The 21,265-nt window shown below is 34.9% G+C and overlaps 1 protein-coding gene across 2 annotated transcripts in view; it reads right to left on the bottom strand.

The window, feature by feature from the left end:
* Positions 1-1,988: 1,988 nt before the first annotated feature.
* LOC110454011 (39S ribosomal protein L28, mitochondrial-like) overlaps positions 1,989-21,265 on the bottom strand; it is a 94,932-nt gene continuing 75,655 nt past the window's right edge. The window contains exons 6-8 of one of the 2 annotated variants that reach the window (XM_021503306.1): positions 5,514-5,658; positions 2,757-2,814; positions 1,989-2,464 (exon numbers count right to left, since the gene is read on the bottom strand). In XM_021503306.1, the coding sequence (XP_021358981.1) occupies positions 2,777-2,814; positions 5,514-5,658 (183 nt within the window). In that variant the 3' untranslated portion in view covers positions 1,989-2,464; positions 2,757-2,776. The remainder of the gene's footprint in view (positions 2,465-2,756; positions 2,815-5,513; positions 5,659-21,265) is intronic. The other variant, XM_021503307.1, reaches the window with a different exon arrangement.

Raw genomic sequence — 21,265 nt, 5'->3', positions numbered from 1 at the left:
GGGAAGGGGGACTGTCATGGGGTATCAACACCCTCGATCAGTAGACAGGCCAGGGAAGGGGGACTGTCATGGGGTATCAACACCCTCGATCAGTAGACAGGCCAGGGAAGGGGGACTGTCATGGGGTATCAACACCCTCGATCAGTAGACAGGCCAGGGAAGGGGGACTGTCATGAGGTATCAACACCCTCGATCAGTAGACAGGCCAGGGAAGGGGGACTGTCATGGGGTATCAACACCCTCGATCAGTAGACAGGCCAGGGAAGGGGGACTGTCATGAGGTATCAACACCCTCGATCAGTAGACAGGCCAGGGGGACATTGCTATATCGGGATGATTTGTGTTGTGACAAATTAATCAGTTTTTGGTAATGATATTTATCCTTTAGCTTTATTCATGCTAAGTAAGTATAGACCTTAGTAAACTTTTAAGCTTAACAATGTAAGAATAATAGCAGGTGAGCGATGCAGGTACTTTGGGCCTCTTGTTTGATTTTTTATCACTTGTAAAACTTTCCAAATGGCTAAAATAGTTAGTTTTGATCCCATAAACTTGGAAATGAGATTGAACTGTCAAATTAAACTGTCTTTACTTTTTAATCAGTCTCAATAATTGATATGCATAACTAAGGACCAAGGGGAATCTTGAAATCATATGAAATTTGAGAAAGATCCCTCTAGCACTTTCAGAGAAATAGCGCCAACAAATGGAAACTCTCAAAATTTTATATGCATAACTAGGGACAATTTGGAATCTTCCTGTGAAATTTGGGAAAGGATCCCTCTTCTTCTTTCTGAAAAACAGCACTAACAATCCTTAACTCTCAAAATTCAAGATGTCCCCCTGTCAGCCATGTTGGTTTTTGATCAGTCCAAAAATAAGCACTATTTCTCAGAACGTACCAGAGGGATATGTAGATACGTACCAGAGGGATATTTAGGTACGTACCAGAGGGATATTTAGGTACCTACCAGAGGGATATGTAGGTACGTACCAGAGGGATATGTAGGTACCTACCAGAGGGATATTTAGGTACCTACCAGAGGGATATGTAGGTACGTACCAGAGGGATATGTGGGTACCTACCAGAGGGATATTTAGGTACGTACCAGAGGGATATGTAGGTACCTACCAGAGGGATATTTAGGTACCTACCAGAGGGATATGTAGGTACCTACCAGAGGGATATGTAGGTACCTACCAGAGGGATATGTAGGTACCTACCAGAGGGATATGTAGGTACCTACCAGAGGGATATGTAGGTACCTACCAGAGGGATATGTAGGTACCTACCAGAGGGATATGTAGGTACCTACCAGAGGGATATGTAGGTACCTACCAGAGGGATATGTAGGTACCTACCAGAGGGATATGTAGGTACCTACCAGAGGGATATGTAGGTACCTACCAGAGGGATATGTAGGTACCTACCAGAGGGATATGTAGGTACCTACCAGAGGGATATGTAGGTACCTACCAGAGGGATATGTAGGTACCTACCAGAGGGATATGTAGGTACCTACCAGAGGGATATGTAGGTACGTACCAGAGGGATATGTAGGTACCTACCAGAGGGATATGTAGGTTCCTACCAGAGGGATATGTAGGTACCTACCAGAGGGATATGTAGGTCCCCCTTTGTTCTTAGTGTTACATGTTAACTTTTGAAACTGATCAGATGAACAAGATGGCTATCAGGAAAAACTAATCAAATGGAAAAGGACAAAATAGAGAAAAGATCGAACTGACATATATAATGAAGATGGTATGATGGTGGTTGCCAAGATGCCTCTGGGATCTCTTGTTTGTTTTTTCCATTCATTTGTATGTGTTCATTATTGAAAGTAAATGCCTCATCTATCCTGATTTATTTCATGGTTCAATGACTTACAAGAAGGTTGGACTGTATTATGAAAATATAGGGTTGATATCAAGTTCAGCCTCCATGTTGAGATTGACAAGAAACAGATAAAAAACTTGAACAAACCTTTTTTTTGCAAAAGAAAGGACCTTTAATTGTGTTTTCAAATACATGCAAGTTTCAAATCAATAATTCAGCATCACCAAAATATTTTTCTTTTGAAGAAACAAAGAGGTATCTCAAAATAAAATTTCATTCCTGCACTGTTCCTAAAACATATTACTCTTTCCTGGACAAAACTTTTTCTATTCTTGATGTTCAATAATAATACTCAGTCACTTTCAAATAAACCAAAACCTGATAATCGAGCAAGACTTCTATTCGTCCAACTTTGGTTCTTCGTTGATATTCTGAAGGTACTACAAAGCAGGATGTGCCAAAGTCACTGTCAGAAACACAAAGATAGACTTTTCTATAAGTATTGTCCATTGATTGACTCTGAAGTGTGTTCCCTTCTTGTGCTGTCTGGCAGAATAGCTCCTTAAGGAACACCTGGCGGAATCTCACCTGGATGCCTACACCTGATCACACATGGCACGTTACCTGAAAGAAATCAACATATCGTAACTACATGTAACTAGGTCATTCTGTTCTAGACTTTTAATGTTTAAAATCTTCGCTCTCCTTTTTTAATCAATCAAATAGATGACATTTGACAACATCAACTGAGGTATATATATATCAGCAACTTTAATCTATTAGACTAGCATGTATCCACCCACTAATTTTTACCCTCATTTGTTTTTGTTTAGAAGAAAGCAAAACTACAGGGAAATATTTTTTGAATGCACTTTAAATGTAAAGGCTGGAGTATTTTATGGATATTGTAGCTTACTTCATTTTTTATTTCACCTTTCATTGGTACTCAGCATCTTCCTGATTTTGCACAAATTCTGAAAATATAGAACAGTATATTTAAAATAAAAGAATATTTCATGAATAATGTCTAGTCTATTACAAGCACAGACAGCTTTTCAATAGTAGAGTTTTGAAGCCATATTCACTTTAATTATAGCGCCCCTCTCCCTATAAAGGTGCTTCACTTCCCCCTATAAGGGTGCCTACCCTTGCCCTATAAGGGTGCTTCACCTCCCCCTATATGGGTGCCTCGCCTCCCCCTATAAGGGTGCCTCCCCTCCCCCTATAAGGGTGCCACCCCTCCACCTTTTTGGGAGGAAATGAAATTATAATAGACCCTCTTCCCTTCACTTTCATGACCTGATCCAGTCAATGATTTACAGGATTAACTCATTCACCCCTGAAATTTCATAATGAACTATGCCAACCTTTGAACTGGAAGATTCTAAATGCGTCTTTAGGAGTGAAAGTTCAAAGCAGAGATTAGAGTCTGGTGATCATAGCTGAAATTCTCATGAAGCCATGAAACATTTGATTTACAAACCTACAGCCACAGCGGAATGTTATAATGTCCTTCTGTTATACTGTAGGGGGTAGGAATGTTATAATGTCCTTCTGTTATACTGTAGGAGGTACAGAATGTTATAATGTCCTTCGAATTCTGTTATAATGTAGGGGGTAGGAATGTTATAATGTCCTTTTGTTATACTGTAGGAGGTAGGAATGTTATAATGTCCTTTTGTTATACTGTAGGGGGTAGGAATGTTATAATGTCCTTCAGTTATACTGTAGGGGGTAGGAATGTTATAATGTCCTTCTTTTATACTGTAGGGGGTAGGAATGTTATAATGTCCTTCTGTTATACTGTAGGAGGGAAGAATGTTATAATGTCCTTCAGTTATACTGTAGGGGGTTGGAATGTTATAATGTCCTTTTGTTATACTGTAGGAGGTACTGAATGTTATAATGTCCTTCGAATTCTGTTATAATGTAGGGGGTAGGAATGTTTTAATGTCCTTCAGTTATACTGTAGGGGGTTGGAATGTTATAATGTCCTTCTTTTATACTGTAGGAATGTTAAAATGTCCTTCTGTTATACTGTAGGAGGTAGGAATGTTATAATGTCCTCCTTCTGTTATACTGTAGGAGGTAGGAATGTTATTATGTCCTTCTGTAATACTGTAGGAATGTTATAATGTCCTCCTTCTGTAATACTGTAGGAATGTTATAATGTCCTCCTTCTGTTATACTGTAGGAGGTACTGAATGTTATAATGTCCTTCTGTTATACTGTAGGAATGTTATAATGTCCTTCTGTTATACAGTAGGGGGTAGGAATGTTATAATGTCCTTCTGTAATGCTGTAGGGGGTAGGAATGTTATAATGTCCTTCTGTTATACAGTAGGGGGGAGGAGTGTTATAATGTCCTTCTGTTATACTGTAGGAGGTAAGAATGTTATAATGTCCTTCTGTTATACTGTAGGAGGTAAGAATGTTATAATGTCCTTCTGTTATACTGTAGGAGGTAAGAATGTTATAATGTCCTTCTGTTATACTGTAGGAGGTAAGAATGTTATAATGTCCTTCTGTTATACTGTAGGGGTCAGGAATGTTATAATGTCCTTCTGTTATACTGTAAGAGGTAGGAATGTTATAATGTCCTTCTGTTATACTGTACGAGGTAGGAATATTATAATTTCTGTTATATTGTAGGAATGTTATAATGTCCTTCTGTTATACTGTAGGGGTCAGGAATGTTATAATGTCCTTCTGTTATACTGTAGGAGGTAGGAATATTATAATTTCTGTTATACTGTAGGAATGTTATAATGTCCTTCTGTTATACTGTAGGGGGTAGGAATGTTATAATGTCCTTCTGTTATACTGTAGGGGGTAGGATTGTTATAATGTCCTTCTATTATACTGTAGGAGGAACGGAATGTTATAATGTCCTTCCGTTATACTGTAGGGGGTAGGAATGTTATAATGTCCTTCTGTAATGCTGTAGGGGGTAGGAATGTTATAATGTCCTTCTGTTATACTGTAGGAGGTAGGAATGTTATAATGTCCTTCTGTAATGCTGTAGGGGGGAGGAATGTTATAATGTCCTTCTGTTATGCTGTAGGAATGTTATAATGTCCTTCTGTTATACTGTAGGAATGTTGTTATGTCCTTCTGTTATACTGTAGGAGGTAGGAATGTTATAATGTCCTTCTGTTATACTGTAGGAGGTACGGTTGGAGGGACACAACTTGTTCCATCTGAATGTTAATACTTTTTCATGACCCTCGATCTTTCTATATATTTTTATTCTAGTTTATTCAGTTTATTTAGCCCCTACAGGGACAACAAGCAGCTTGAATGTGGGGGGTATTAGTTAGCCTGTAGGCGACAGTTCTAGTTTGTTCTAAAACTGCTGTTCAGCTCAAGGTTTTGTGCGATAAATTGGTGATGAGTCATGTTTTGTTGAGGATATAATATACATAAAAAGAACATTGTATGTGTGTAATGAAAGTAATATGTTGAATATGGGTTCATTTGACAGCTCAAGTTATTGGGGAAATGGTGTTCTGAATGACTGAGTATCGTGCATGGCCGAAGGGATGAAAAGTTACTGTGGAGTTTAAAACAGCATTTATTTGGTATGGTTATGTGTCGCTGTATCAATTTGAGGTAACTTGATCACATGTGAAGTGACAGATTTTGTCGCAAGATCAACGTGTCCCATACAAACCTGGATTCCTCAATCTTTCAATATATTGGTCCCGATAGAGATCCTTGAGAGGTACTGTCTCCTTGGTTTTCTCAGTTTTCATTTCAGCTTTAGCTTTTTCAATGGCAACCTCAACTGGTAGGCCAATCCATTCGGCTTCTTCCAGCTAAAACAAACCAAACAGTCTATAGTGTTTTACAAGGTGTTTGTAGCCTTACTCTGGCATACAGTTAGAGACAGAATCCCTTACTGATATCCCTTACTCAAATATGTGTCCAAAAGAATGCTGTATAACAGGTCATTTTCACTGTAGTGAAATTCCCCTTTCATGGCCCTCTGTAATGAAGACAAATTTATCAATTGTGCGAATTTAAGTAACCAAAATAATAGACATAGCAATCAAATAGCACTGGACGAATATGGATTTTACCAGCATAGGGCGAAAATTACTGTTTAAAAGTACATATTTTGTCAAATCCAAAAAAAACTCACTGTGTTTCATGGATCCCGAAATACCACCCTAGACATTTTATCACCTACTTATATCTAAGATAAATTTATTAGTCAGGTAAAAGTCACAGCCACTCATAAATGTGATTTCTACCTGTTCCCCTGTTATTGACAAATCAATGGCCATTGTAATGTGTGGGAATGCTTTGTGAAATTTGATATAAAGCATAAATTTGATTCATGAAAATAAAAAATATAAACAATTTCCTTATCAACCTACCCTATATTTTCAGCCATGTCCATAACCTGAAACACACATTTTTTTTTGGTCTAAACAAAATTAACTAGCTCAATAGAAATTAGAGACACAATCAATTTCATTTATTCTCCTGGTAATTAAACCATATTTCTTTGCTAAATTGTCATCCTTGCTTTTCTCGGACTATCAAAATTGTATTTGGACATTCCTCAAATGAAGGATGATACTATGTCAAATATGCTGGCTTGTTCAATGGCCAGAATGGTAAAAATAACACATTTTGAAGTAACAATTTTCAAAATATTGATGTCATTTCAGTTTCTACAGACCTAATTTGCCATAAAATGTGTTTCTTAATGATTTTATCATTATAGTGGTCAGCTGTCACCTAGCTGAATTCAAATTTACAGAGATTTTTCAGCAAGTTGCATTTAATTTGTCTGGGAAAGAAATGAAGTAAAGGTCTGTCAGTCAACCCCGTAGTAAATGTTTGTTACACACATAATAAAACCTGTGATCTACAGATCTACAACTTTAAAACAAGTTCTATCATGACATAAATGCCAGTACTAATTATAATAGAACAGGCTCAGTTCTATGATGGATTTTCAAACCCCACTCTGCTTAAAGCTCTCACCTAGACAAATTTCAAAACGATTTTTTATTTACAACACATGAAAAATCTCACTTTTAATACATAGCTTGTGCAATTGTTATTTCCTTTCAAGACAAGCTGATTTGATTGTTACAAATTTTGATATTAATGAAAACATTATAAAAAGAAATTGATCTTGACCTTGTCAAACTAACAGTGCTTTACCCCTGTTTCTCAAAGCGAGCCCCTGAAGTGATCACACAGGCATAGGGATCAGTAAAAGGATCTGTCAAACCCCTTTGATCTAACATTTATGTACTTATTGTAAAATGTGTAAAATGAAAGTAGGGTACCACAGCATATGGTGAAGTAATTGGTCTTTTTTCCTCCACTTTGATATCTAAGTGGCTTCATGAACTATACAGGGGGTAACCATTACTGCACCAAAACCCTGTGGAGCTATCACCTAGGTCTTTCCATCTGTCCCCTCCTAAGATCATCCTGACCCCTGACACACAGCCCCTATGGGTCAATCTTTACCCTCATGCAATTATAGCCTCATAATCTGTATCAATGTAGTGTACCTCAGGTTAATACTATCATAGTAGTGTACCGTTGTATGTCAGGATAATACTATCAAAGTAGTGTACCTCAGGTTAATACTATCAGAGTAGTGTACCGTTGTATGTCAGGATAATACTATCAAAGTAGTGTACCGCAGGTTAATACTATCAGAGTAGTGTACCGTTGTATGTCAGGATAATACTATCAAAGTAGTGTACCGTTGTATGTCAGGATAATACTATCAAAGTAGTGTACCGTTGTATGTCAGGATAATACTATCATAGTAGTGTACCGTTGTATGTCAGGATAATACTATCATAGTAGTGTACCGTTGTATGTCAGGATAATACTATCATAGTAGTGTACCGTTGTATGTCAGGATAATACTATCATAGTAGTGTACCGTTGTATGTCAGGATAATACTATCATAGTAGTGTACCGTTGTATGTCAGGATAATACTATCATAGTAGTGTACCGTTGTATGTCAGGATAATACTATCATAGTAGTGTACCGTTGTATGTCAGGATAATACTATCATAGTAGTGTACCGTTGTATGTCAGGATAATACTATCATAGTAGTGTACCGTTGTATGTCAGGATAATACTATCATAGTAGTGTACCGTTGTATGTCAGGATAATACTATCATAGTAGTGTACCGTTGTATGTCAGGATAATACTATCATAGTAGTGTACCGTTGTATGTCAGGATAATACTATCATAGTAGTGTATGTCAGGATAATACTATCAGAGTAGTGTACCGTTGTATGTCAGGATAATACTATCATAGTAGTGTACCGTTGTATGTCAGGATAATACTATCATAGTAGTGTACCGTTGTATGTCAGGATAATACTATCATAGTAGTGTACCGTTGTATGTCAGGATAATACTATCATAGTAGTGTACCGTTGTATGTCAGGATAATACTATCATAGTAGTGTACCGTTGTATGTCAGGATAATACTATCATAGTAGTGTACCGTTGTATGTCAGGATAATACTATCATAGTAGTGTACCGTTGTATGTCAGGATAATACTATCATAGTAGTGTACCGTTGTATGTCAGGATAATACTATCATAGTAGTGTACCGTTGTATGTCAGGATAATACTATCATAGTAGTGTACCGTTGTATGTCAGGATAATACTATCATAGTAGTGTATGTCAGGATAATACTATCAGAGTAGTGTACCGTTGTATGTCAGGATAATACTATCATAGTAGTGTACCGTTGTATGTCAGGATAATACTATCATAGTAGTGTACCGTTGTATGTCAGGATAATACTATCATAGTAGTGTACCGTTGTATGTCAGGATAATACTATCATAGTAGTGTACCGTTGTATGTCAGGATAATACTATCATAGTAGTGTACCGTTGTATGTCAGGATAATACTATCATAGTAGTGTACCGTTGTATGTCAGGATAATACTATCATAGTAGTGTATGTCAGGATAATACTATCATAGTAGTGTACCGTTGTATGTCAGGATAATACTATCATAGTAGTGTACCGTTGTATGTCAGGATAATACTATCATAGTAGTGTACCGTTGTATGTCAGGATAATACTATCATAGTAGTGTATGTCAGGATAATACTATCATAGTAGTGTACTGTTGTATGTCAGGATAATACTATCAAAGTAGTGTACCATTGTATGTCAGGATAATACTATCAAAGTAGTGTATGTCAGGATAATCCTATCAAAGTAGTGTACCGTTGTATGTCAGGATAATACTATCAAAGTAGTGTACCGTTGTATTGGGAGGAAAAAATTGTTTCTCAGCCAGCCCATGATGGTAGGTTGTCATGTTATTTAACTCTGTTATATTTCAAACTGTATAACCTTGTGTTTGTTACTATTTGAAAATTAACTAATTTTATTTTATTAATAAAACACCAGTTAATAGAGGAAATATCAATAAGGCTGTTCATAAATGTAGCAGTAAATTCTTTACAAATGATTAACAAATGGGGGTGATACTCCGGTGACTTTTACACCCATCTGTGTGACCTTGTGACCTTTGCCCCTATCCAGATGACCAGTGACAAGAAGAAATATGTTACTTGTCTACTTCGGAACTATAACAGATGGAAAAGCGATCAATACTACAGACCCCAAAATTTACAGTTTTGTGTTCTGTTGTTTTCTTTCTTCAGAAATGTCTGATAATTGTTACTTTTGTGTTTACAGAAGTTTAAATATTTGTATATTTCCTCAACAATGTCATGGTAACATGGCTTTTTGTCACGGTAAAATGACATTCAGCAATAAATCTTGATTTTCAAGAAAAAAAATCATCAACTTTTTCAAGATAATATCCATGAAAAGGTAATATTTCATTGGTGCAGAACATGAACTGTCAATTAAGTTGTGGAAATGACAAGGCTTTCATATTCAATTTCAACAGAAGTTTTTCTTTTTGCCTTTTTGAAATTTATTTCCCACTATGAAAGAAATGAATTTTATAAGACAAATTTTATTATTGCAGTTTAAAAATTTATGTTATCAAACTGAATATAAATGTTTACCAACATTAACATGGCCTACACATGGTGTAATAATCATTAAATCTATACATAATATATTGTGATAATCGATGTTTCCATACCTAGTAACCTTTCAAATACATCCTCTAAATACATCCTCTGTCCATAAGACAAGTCCAGAAACTTATTCATAAATGACATTTCACAATGATTTCATAGTTCAGAATGCTTTTAAATACGTGATGTCATGATAATTACCGGTATACATTTTCTGCGATTTTCCTATAGGTCCCTACTTCGGGTATTTCCGCAACATGTTTGTTCAATGGTCGTTAGGCACGTTGCTATTATAGCAAGGACAGGTGCATGAAAGTGGTCAGGTGAGAGGCTTTTTCATTCTAGCCGTGGACGTCAAAGCTGACGCACTAGCAAAATTTAAGTGATTTGTTTTGATTATTTTTTTGAATTTGATAACATTGGGTTAGAAATCCCAACACATAGAGCCGTAAGCCTAAAAGAGTTGGTGCACCTCCTGTATTTCCGAAAGGTTTTCAGGTTGGGTGGCTTGGCTCATTAGTGTTTATGTCATACTTTATAGGGTATACGTCATGTACGTCATGAAAGACAAGAGGCCCAAGGGCCTTAGCGGTCACCTGAGTTATACCATAGGTACTGGTAGCTTTATTTTATTGTTTAGATGTATGTGGAAATCAGCATGTAAACTAAGTGAAATACAATACTTGTCATGTCATCAATGGATAAGAATTTGAAAATATTGGTAAATGTTCCCTTTGGGGCCCCGCCCTAGCCCCTGGGGATGGGGCAGGAATCCTAATTTTACAAAGTAAAACTCTCATTTACCCAAGATGATTCTGACTAAGTTTGAGCAATTTTCTGCTGAAAATGGATAAAATATATACCGAAAAGTGTTATTTCCCTATATAAACTATATTAAACGTTACCCCCTCCCCAAGGGAGAACGGATAGCTCGGGGTCCTGATATTTTCAATTTAAATAAAGCCCCTGATGATCTTTCTTTCCACGTAAAGAAAATCACTGTAGTACCTCTGAGTCTGGAGAAGAAGATTTTTGAAATATTGATTAATTTTCCCTTTGGGGCCCCGCCCTGGCCCCAGGGGTCGGGGTAGGAATCTCAATTTTACAATTTGAAACCATCTACCTCCAAGGATAATTCTCACCAAGTAAAAATAATTTCCTACAGAAAGTTGTCAAAATATACCCAAAAGTGTTATTTCCCTATATAAACTATAGTAAACTTTACCCCCTCCCCAAGGGAGAACGGATAGCTCGGGGGTCCTGAAATTTACAATTTAAGTAAAGCCCCTGATGATCTTTCTTTCCACATAGAGAAAATCACTGTAGTACCTCTGAGTCTGAAGAAGAAGATTTTTGAAATATTGATTAATTTTCCCTTTGGGGCCCCGCCCTGGCCCCAGGGGTTGGGGTAGGAATCCCAATTTTACAATTTTGAAGCCTCATCTACCAAGGATGATTCTGACCAAGTTTGAAAAAAATCCATCCACTGGTTCTTGAAAAAAAGTTGAAAATGTAAAAGTTTACGCACGACGGACGACGACGGACGAAAAGCGATTAGAATAGGTCACTTGAGCAAAGCTCAGGTGACCTAATAAAATAGTAGGTATATGTGATATAGTATGGGTTTGTAATTGTGTACAAATAGACAATAATTGTAATATATTGGAGATATAATAAATGTCAGGTGTATAGTCCCCTATTGTCCACACTGGCTAATTGCTATTGTCCACACTGGCTGATTGCAGTTGGTGTTGTGTTGTTTTCTCGATGATGAGTATATAGAGGACTGAAAGATATGCCCTTAAAGACATTGTGTAAGTGTTATGTACAGTTTTAGGCTATTCAAACTGAGAAAAGAACTAAAACAAAATACCCCCGCTGCTACATAAACAAGAACTGTAAGTTAAAGGCTTACTAAGGCAAAGCATTGCATAGCTATCCATAGTGTGCCACTAGTAACACGTATTTCGCACAAAGGGATACCTCCATCAAAAGGAGGAGTTGCGCGGACAAATATTTCGCAAAAAGGGGCATAACTACATCAAAAAGGGTCGAAATCCCAAATTAAAATGCCGGTGCACAACTACATAAGATACCGATCATTCATGCAAAAATTCAATGAAATCCACCTGTTCATTAAGGAGAGGTTGCGCGGAAAAGTATTTCACAAAAAGGGGCATTACTCCATCAAAAAGGGTTGAAATCCCAAATTAAAATGCTGGTGCACAACTTCATAAGATACTGATCATTCATGCAAAGTTTCAATGAAATCCACCTGTTAATTAAGGAGGAGTTTTCCGGACAAGTTACTGCAGACAACATCCTGAGACACACAGACAGGATGATTCCAGTATACCCCCCCCCCCCCCCTAACTTTGCGTTGTGGGGGTATAATTAACATCCATCCTTATAATGCATGTTATCTTACATTTCTATTTTTTTTTTTTAATTTTGCGAAAAGTCAATTTCCAACATATTGAAAAAAGTGCCTACGTCCCTGACCTTGGTGTTAGCTAAAGGTGAGAATGTGCAGGGTGAGTAATGGTGACAGGATGGAGAGGGCCAGGGTTTGTTACCCACCATCATCACCATTGTCATGGTAATGTTATCGACCAGGTCACAGGACCTCACGCTCCGCCTATTGCATAATGATTTGAATTCCAGCACATAAAATTGAACAACTTGGCTTATCTCTAGTCCTGAATTACCATAACTCTGTGTGACTTCTTTGTGTGGATTTCCATAACAACTAGTCTGTTCTGGCCCTGTCTGCAGAGAATGGTGGAATTTAGAGGACAGGTCTCCAGCTGGACCCTAATTTACCATGACAACAGGTACCTTCTTAATCTCCCATCCCTGGAGAGTGCCACACTTTAGACTTTAGCCAGGTGACTTGCTGCTACCTTTGCACCTTGTGCATTGTCAACAAAATGTATGATGTAAAATTCATAATATAAGTCAACGACTTATGGAAGCGGGGTGTTGAATGGCCTTATGGAAGCGGGGTGTTGAATGGCCTTATGGAAGCGGGGTGTTGAATTAATTATTTACTCTTACATGACAGGGTTGTATGCAAATATCGGTGCATAGTTACCAGATGTTGTTTTTGAAGAAAACAAAAAGGAAACAAAAGCAGTCATCATGCCTATAATGTCAGCTTTACCACATTCCCTTACAACACTTTGAATAAATCTTTACATAACATTTCGAAGACCTGTCATCTTAATAGAATTTATAATGAAATCAAATTTCCAAAAAAACATTCTCTTTTATCAAAATCAGACTTTTTTGTATTTCTGTTTTCTTTTGTATGATCAATGAGAAAGTCTCAACATATGGGTTATATTTGAAATTTTTGTATTTTGTGAAGCCTTCTTTAAATAAAATTCAAATCTACAGTTGGGCTCTAAAGCTGACTAGGCCGTTGGAATCAGACTCCATTTCACAGGTTCTTAACCTACTATCAGATATGTAGAGGACACATGTTGGTCCCTATTTTAGCATGCAAAGATGTCGAACAGAGATTGCAAATCCATTGATATTCAAAATGTTTTCCTTATGAGATAATCCAGATTTTTGCGTTACAAACAAGACCAGGTGTAAGTGAAAAAAATGACTGATTCCTCTTCTTTTATAATCAATGCATAGAAGTTGATTCCGATGATTGAATTTACAGCATACAGCAAAAGTCGGAGGAAACGGGTATAACTGGGTTCTGATACTTATGAGATAATTTCAAAGGTTTTGGCAAATACTATATTGACAATATTTTTCTGTTTATAACACAAGCTTTTCTAAATTTCAAAGATATTTTCTCCAAAAAGATGAGAAAAATCCAGAAAAACCTACCCATATATCCCTGAAGACAGAAACACAATACCAGACATAGCTGAACAGTCTTAGCAGACAAAAATCCCAGCCCTTTCCAAGGTTTGATCTTTTTTCTTTGTTTGTCTCTTAAACACTGGAAAAAGATCTATTCAGATTGCCAGACAATAGTGTTGACAAGGGGGGCCAGAAGGAGGCTGTTTCGGAATGGGTGCCTCATTCATTCAATAAATGCTGGAAAAAATGGGGAAGGGGCACTAATTACAGCAAATATGGTAGTCAATACAAAAATTCTTCATAGTGTAAGCCGCCCTTGAAGCATTTGCCTGTGTCAATTAAATGTTTATATATGAAACAAAATAAAATTAAGTGTAGTTTATGATTTACATTCAAGCAGTAAAACTAAGGATATATTTTAGATAAAAATTGATTATTGATTGTATGAAGTTAATAATAGAATAGTGATAGCCTTGAGCACAGAGACCACAGCTGTTCTGTGTACTCATTTTTTGTACCAGCTTTCAATGGATGTAACCATTACGTTTTGTGTTGATACTTAAGTGGGAATACGAGTCAGCCTTTTATAAACATTTTTCATAGACATTAATTTTACATGAAATATTAAGAGCTCATGTTTTCTTAATATGACAGACAACCCACAAATAAAAGTTATTAAAGGGTGATGTGATCATTTTATGAGATTTCATCTCATTTTTTTCATTTACTGAACAAAAAGTCTAAAATATAGTTCAATCATATTAACTTTCTCTCATAATTTTGAGAAATTATTTCTCTTGCAATTATAAAATTTTTGCAGCATTTAATTTTAAAATGCACAAAAGTAAGATTAAAAATAAAGTTGATATTTATTTAATATATGTCTTTTAATTAAAAGACATGTCAATTTCATTATTAAAATTATTAAATTTTAATAATGAAATTGACATGTCTTATAATTAAAAGATTGATAGGCAAAATGAAATATATTCTTTGTTGCATCTGCAGGTAAATGAAAGATACGATTTTCTGATGTCATATATCAATCACATGTCTGAATGATTAAATCTGGGTTAATTCTGATTTCAGCCGATAAACTTGACACACAACCACACAATAACAGTAAACACCAAGGTTCAGCAGCTTTTTACAATTTGAGAAAGAAATGAAATATCAGAAATCCGTGTGAAATCTGTGGTATCCAATTGCTGACAACTTCATGGTAATTGTACCCTGGTGTACTTATGACACTTTTCTCCAAATAAGTTTTGTGACACTTCTTACAGCATAGTGAAGGTGTTAGCTATCAGAGTGTTTCTACTGGAAAGAAGTTTTTTTCTCCATTTTTGACAAAGTAAGAGAACTTGTTCTGGTGACAGAGAACACGTGTCAGGACAGCTGAGGTGAGACGTTCACACCTGACCCAACTGACCCAGGCGTGACATCACCTCAAATTACATCACTTACCTTGCCACTCTCACCTGGCACAGGTAAATGCTACAATATTTAAAATATCACATTTTATGAAAAATTGTTTTTCATAAAGAAAATTGATGTTATCAACCAAATAATGTATAATTTATTTGATATTAGCATAATAAAACCGGTCGTTGTATATTACGGATGAATGTGGGTTTGTAAGGCATCGAAACCATGATGCCTTTACATTAGTGAAATTATTGGGATAAAAAGTATTTTGGTAATATCCAATTTTTGATTTATTATTCTAACTTTCCTTTTTTTAATATGTGATCTTTGTCCATCCAACTGGAGGCAGGAATTGTATCAATATGAAGTCATGCAAAACCAAAACTAAATATTAACACAATTTACTAAAATCTGTAAAGATAGATTTACAGTTTAACATGAAAAGTAACATTTATTTTTTACAAAGAAATTCTGAATAAATCAAATAAATGAATAAGATGTCAACTTTAATATTCTAAAATTAATAAATTAAATAAATAGGAATATATAAATAAAACTGAAAAAAATACAATAAAATCTGCTTCAATTGAAATTCTTTTCTTTTCTGGTACTGAAATCATTCTTTAATTAACCTCAATGTGTTAATTAAATATTAATTAATTATCTAGTTATGTGAGTTTTACTCCCTTTTTATTCTTTAATTAACCACAAATGTGCTAATCAAATATTGAATACCAAAGGATTATAACAAGGTTTTGAGAAGTGATAATTCTTTAAAAAAAATATTGATGTGACTTTTATTCTTAAATGGATCCTATTTAGTAATAATATCCCAGATGTTGTTGTGGAATCAATCACCTGTTACCAATAGGACCATGGTTGATTGATCCCTTTTATAAATCAAGCAAATCTCCATTTCATCTTTAAATTATTAGCAAGAATTAGTCCATATATGTGAATGAATACTTTAAATGACAACTTTATAAACAATATATATGAACTTATTATTTTTTTTATATATAAAGATTTTGGCAAGAGCACAAAGATAGCTTGAGGCCACATGACAACAAGATCAATATCACATACACATTGTATACAATAGAAAATGACATCACCAATATTTACCTAAAATTCTAGTTTAACTACAATAAAAATGTCATATGTTTTGAAAAAAACACCATGTTGTATACATGTCTTAAAGATTTACATTCAAATACATGTACAATAGAAAATGACATAGTCAATATTTACCTAAAATTCTACTTTTGGCATGATAAAACTGTCATGTTTTTTAAAAACATATAAACACATAGTTTTTCCTCAAGACTCACATCAGATTTGTAGACAACAAGAAATGATAATGTTGATCAATGCTAGCCAAAATAAAATATGGAATTATGAAAATGTATTGGTACAACTAACAAACATGATTCATAAGTATATCTTAAGCACATTATAGAGAATTAAAAGTGATCAGTTCTATTGTCAAACCAAAAAATCTTGAAATCAACAGATTTACAAACATGTTTTATATGTTTATATTATAACTTTTCCTCAGATCTATAATTGCGACTGACAGATTAACAATTTTGACAATAAATTTACATGTGTTTACCTTCATTTCTAAATTAAACTTACGGTCTCCTTGTACAGTGTATATACATTATTATGGATATGTCTCAAAAGTTCTTCATTTAATTCACAGAAAAATAAAAACGGTATCAAAATTTGCTTAAAATTCTAGTATTGACATGATAAAATATGCGATGTTTTTTTCAATTAAAAACATGTTATATGCATATGCCTAGAGGTTATGATCAGACTTGGAGATGATAGGAATGATGGCATCAAAACTGACTTGGTAATTCAGATTTTGGCATTATATAAAAATGTCATATGCCTTTAAAACCTTAACACATGTAAACATAAGTAATGAAGATCAGTATCACATTCACAGACAATAAGAGAGCTATTACCAATATTGACTTGGATTCAAATTTTGGCATTATAAAAATGCCATGTTTTTTTTAATGTTTAAACATTGTGTATACATATGTCTTGAAGATATAAATGTCACTGAGGCAGGCTTTCCAATACTAACTGGCTAAACAGGTGTCATCTTGTAGCCAGAAGGAAGTGAAACATTACAAAACAATACAGTGAGGGCAGTAAAATTGTGTTTCATCCACTAAGACACTGGGGCTATCTTTCTGTATCTTAGGACATAAAACTGCTGGTTTGACCAGCAACCAGCAGGGATAACATATTTGGTCATGGTCAAAAATGGTTTCATGTTGACATTTTAATGTCTGGAGAAAGTTGTGGACAGCCTTATCAAGCTGATCAGTCATAGACTTGGCTGACCACTGTAGATCATAATGACTGTATTGTCTGAAGGCCATTAAATCTTGCTATCTTGACCTGGAGTCCAGAACATAAAAACTGCAACCCTGATACATAAATTTCCCTCCATTTAGAATTCAGTGTAACTGACTAACATGCACCTAGTAATATAGCTTGCATTTTATTTTATTTTTGAAGACCCACAATAACATGATTTTAATGTTTTCATTTTCTTTAAATGTTGATTGAGATTTATCATTGATATGTATTTCACTTCATAGCAATTAATAAAAACTTCAAACTAAAACTTAAGTCACAAAATAGAAAAACTTTAAGTAGCTGAGCTCTCAGAACGATAATACAAGCCGCCCGATTACAATTTTTGCAATTTAATCACAAATTCTATTACAACAAGCAAATTCGTGGAATTTATATCCCCCGCTTGCAGGACATATTGTAGGTTAACATTATTGAGGTTAGGTTTAAACATGTGAGTATCGTGCTGTTGAGACATAATGTATAGCTTGAAACTTGAAGAAGACAAAAAGTCCTTTACCTCATTGATTATCCGTAAATATGCACAAATCACATTGGTAGGCAAACTTAGCATTAGACGGATATGCATACAGAGTTTTGTTGAAACATCTGAACAATATCTACAGCATTTATCACACGAACACCAAAGAGTGCCCGAGATGGGTGGAAAGACATTTTGAAAATAACTATTTCAAACTCTAATAGGTCGATTTAACTGAAACTCGGTCTAGGAATGATCAGCTCATGGTCCTGACAAACTTAAGTTTACGATATACTTAACTATTTTTTACTCAAATTGGTACATATTTCAACAACTAAAATAAATACTATAGGGCTCAATAGTACAGGTGACTGTTAAGGCCCATGGGCCTCTTGTTTATTAATCAGGTCACATTGGATATTCAAAATCATTTACACACAAATGTCCACATGTTATAAGCCACTTCTTCAGTCTACAGTTTTTTAAGTTTTTACAGAAGTAACATAAAATTATAAAAAGTTTCATGATCTTTTATAATCTCTATTTTTTTTATTAATTTGATTTTACCTCTTACAATTTAAAATAGAAAATGTGTTTCCAACATATTGTAGTTTTGGTTCTTTACTGCAAAAATTAATGACAAAAATACTGTCTAAACTTAAAATTTTGAATTTACATAGAATTAATTGTTAGTTAATCTAAGGGCATATTCTTAAATTTTGAACAATACGAAATACACAGAATTGCTCTTTAAGGGAACCTACTAATTAACTATAAAAAGAATCTCTTTTCAAAAATAGTTTAACACTGAAACACATTTTTTATATGATGACAGTCTTTTGAAACTACCAAAAGAATGTAGTCATTGATTATGAGGAAGGGTTATCTTTCATGAGAGTAGTGTTTTTGAAAAGCAAGGGAGACAGCTTCAATACAACCACAGAGGATGTATCAATCAAATATACCCTTAATTTAATTTATGTGTATCTTTGTAGTTAATTAATTCTGTCCACATCCCTGGTCAGTCTACAGGTAAGAACACACTTGTCTGGCCACTGATTGGATTTCCTGGCCTTTCATTGATGTTCACCTGTGTTCACCTGGAGAACATTTAACATTGTCGCTGGCACACTTATAACACATGGACTTTTGTGTGTGTAAATAATTAGGACTGTCCCAGGTAACCTACTTAATTGGATGAATCAGAAATTGTCTTTTTGCTAGGTCAGTTGAGAATGGTCTTTATTTCATCACTAAAATTAAAATTTACCTCAAAGAATAGGATAAACAGTATAAATGTACGTGACTATTTTTTCTTTTCTGACTGTAAGAATAAAAGACAAAAGTATTATCAACCTTGAAATACACCAAGTACACAGAATTGGTATATTTAAGGACATATGCCAATTTTCTTTGAAATGTATGTCTATTTCCAAAAGACAAAGCAATCACCTATTTTTACTAAATGATAGAAATAAATAGACGAGAGTCTTGAGAGTTTACAAAAGCGTGTGTCATGATCATGGTAACAGTGGGTCTTACTGAAATGATAGTTTTAAAGTGAAGAGAGACGACTCTAGAAATCCTAGTATAATGAGTTTAGGAAACATTTACGCTTAAACATACATTTACAATCTAATCAGGAAGTTTTCTATGGTGAGTGGGGTTTTTTAATGAAGAGGATTATAACTTCCTGTTTATAGGGTGTCACATCAGTAGTGTTGTCCTGCTATAGCTGATGGTGTATATATTGGGTATATCATTTCTGTACAAATTTGTGTGTATCTTTGTAGTTAATTAATTCTGTCCACATCCCTGGTCAGTCTACAGGTAAGTACACACTTGTCTGGCCACTGATTGGATTTCCTGGCCTTTCTTTGATGTTCACCTGTGCTCACCTGGAGAACATTTAACATTGTCGCTGGCACACTTATAACACATGGACTTTTGTGTGTGTAAATAATTAGGACTGTCCCAGGTAACCTACTTAATTTAAAATTGTTCTGACTCTTAATTGGATTGTATGTTAATTATGAATTAGGGGTGGCCCCTTGTCAGGAGAGCACTGATAGCCAGACAATATTGTAAATAGGAAATCTTATTAGTCTTCAAAATGGAGCTTTACAATTCATTTACAAAAATTAAAAAAACCAAAATATGTATTGTAGTATTGCAGTATTTCCCCTTCTAAACTAACCATTGTTCAATGCAAGTATCAAACTGCACAATAAGTAATTGCAACGAACATGAAATACCCTATTTTTGAGATTGAGAAATATTTGTTTGAAAACCACTGTACTCTGCTGCCACCAACAGCTGAACAAATGGAAATATGAACAAAACTTTTTATAAGAGAGCCAATCTGTGGAATTTGACAACAATGGAAAATGACCATTATTTCCCAAATAAAGTCAAAATTCACTAATTTGGGAGATTGATTTAAATTGTCAAATGGCAGCAGGACATATGTGAAATGGTCCCAGTTAATTACCAGCCTGGATGTTCATGTCAGATGGACAGTAATAGTGGTACAAGGCAGGTGGGATGGTCACATCTGAGCATCAATCTGTCAGTTTCATGATGCAATCATTTTTTCAACCCAAAAGAAATTCTAAATAGATATATAAAATGATTTTATTAAAATATGTTTTTTTAAGCTCACGCATATTTTGTTCTTTTTTTAAACATATTTTTCCAACTTTAAATAAATATGAAAATGTAACAGATGGTCCATTTAATTTGATGAGATTTCTGTATCGTCATGCACACTTCTAACTGGACGTCGCATCTGTATAATGGTCAGTATAACGGGCATTATGCTGCAGAGACACAACAAAATATCTTTACAGAAAACTCGGATAAATGTTAAAAATAGCAGACATCAATCTGGTATGCCGATATAGAGGCAATCTCATGTCCTTTTGCCTGTTCCGACAGATGACCGACAGCGCGAAATTGACATCGCATCATGTCCACCTTTAGAAAAAAATTGTCTTTCACTTCGATAACATGAATAGGAGTTAATCACTCGTGAAAGTTTATTCTTAAAAATACATTAAAGGGTGTTGGGATTTATTCTTAAAACTGCATTAAATTTGAAAGACTCAAAGGGGAACACTATGACCATTTAGGTTTTAGATCGACTGGAATTGAAAACCACTTGTATATCACAAATTTCATTTACATGGTATATGGTTCTGTACAATCTTATTTAGGACAAAATCACCCTT

This window comes from Mizuhopecten yessoensis, unplaced genomic scaffold (genome assembly GCF_002113885.1).
Source record: "Mizuhopecten yessoensis strain PY_sf001 unplaced genomic scaffold, ASM211388v2 scaffold7629, whole genome shotgun sequence".
NCBI lineage: Eukaryota > Metazoa > Mollusca > Bivalvia > Pectinida > Pectinidae > Mizuhopecten > Mizuhopecten yessoensis.
The sequence above is the reverse complement of the archived record's forward strand: the minus strand, read 5'-3'. Positions and strand labels throughout refer to the sequence as shown.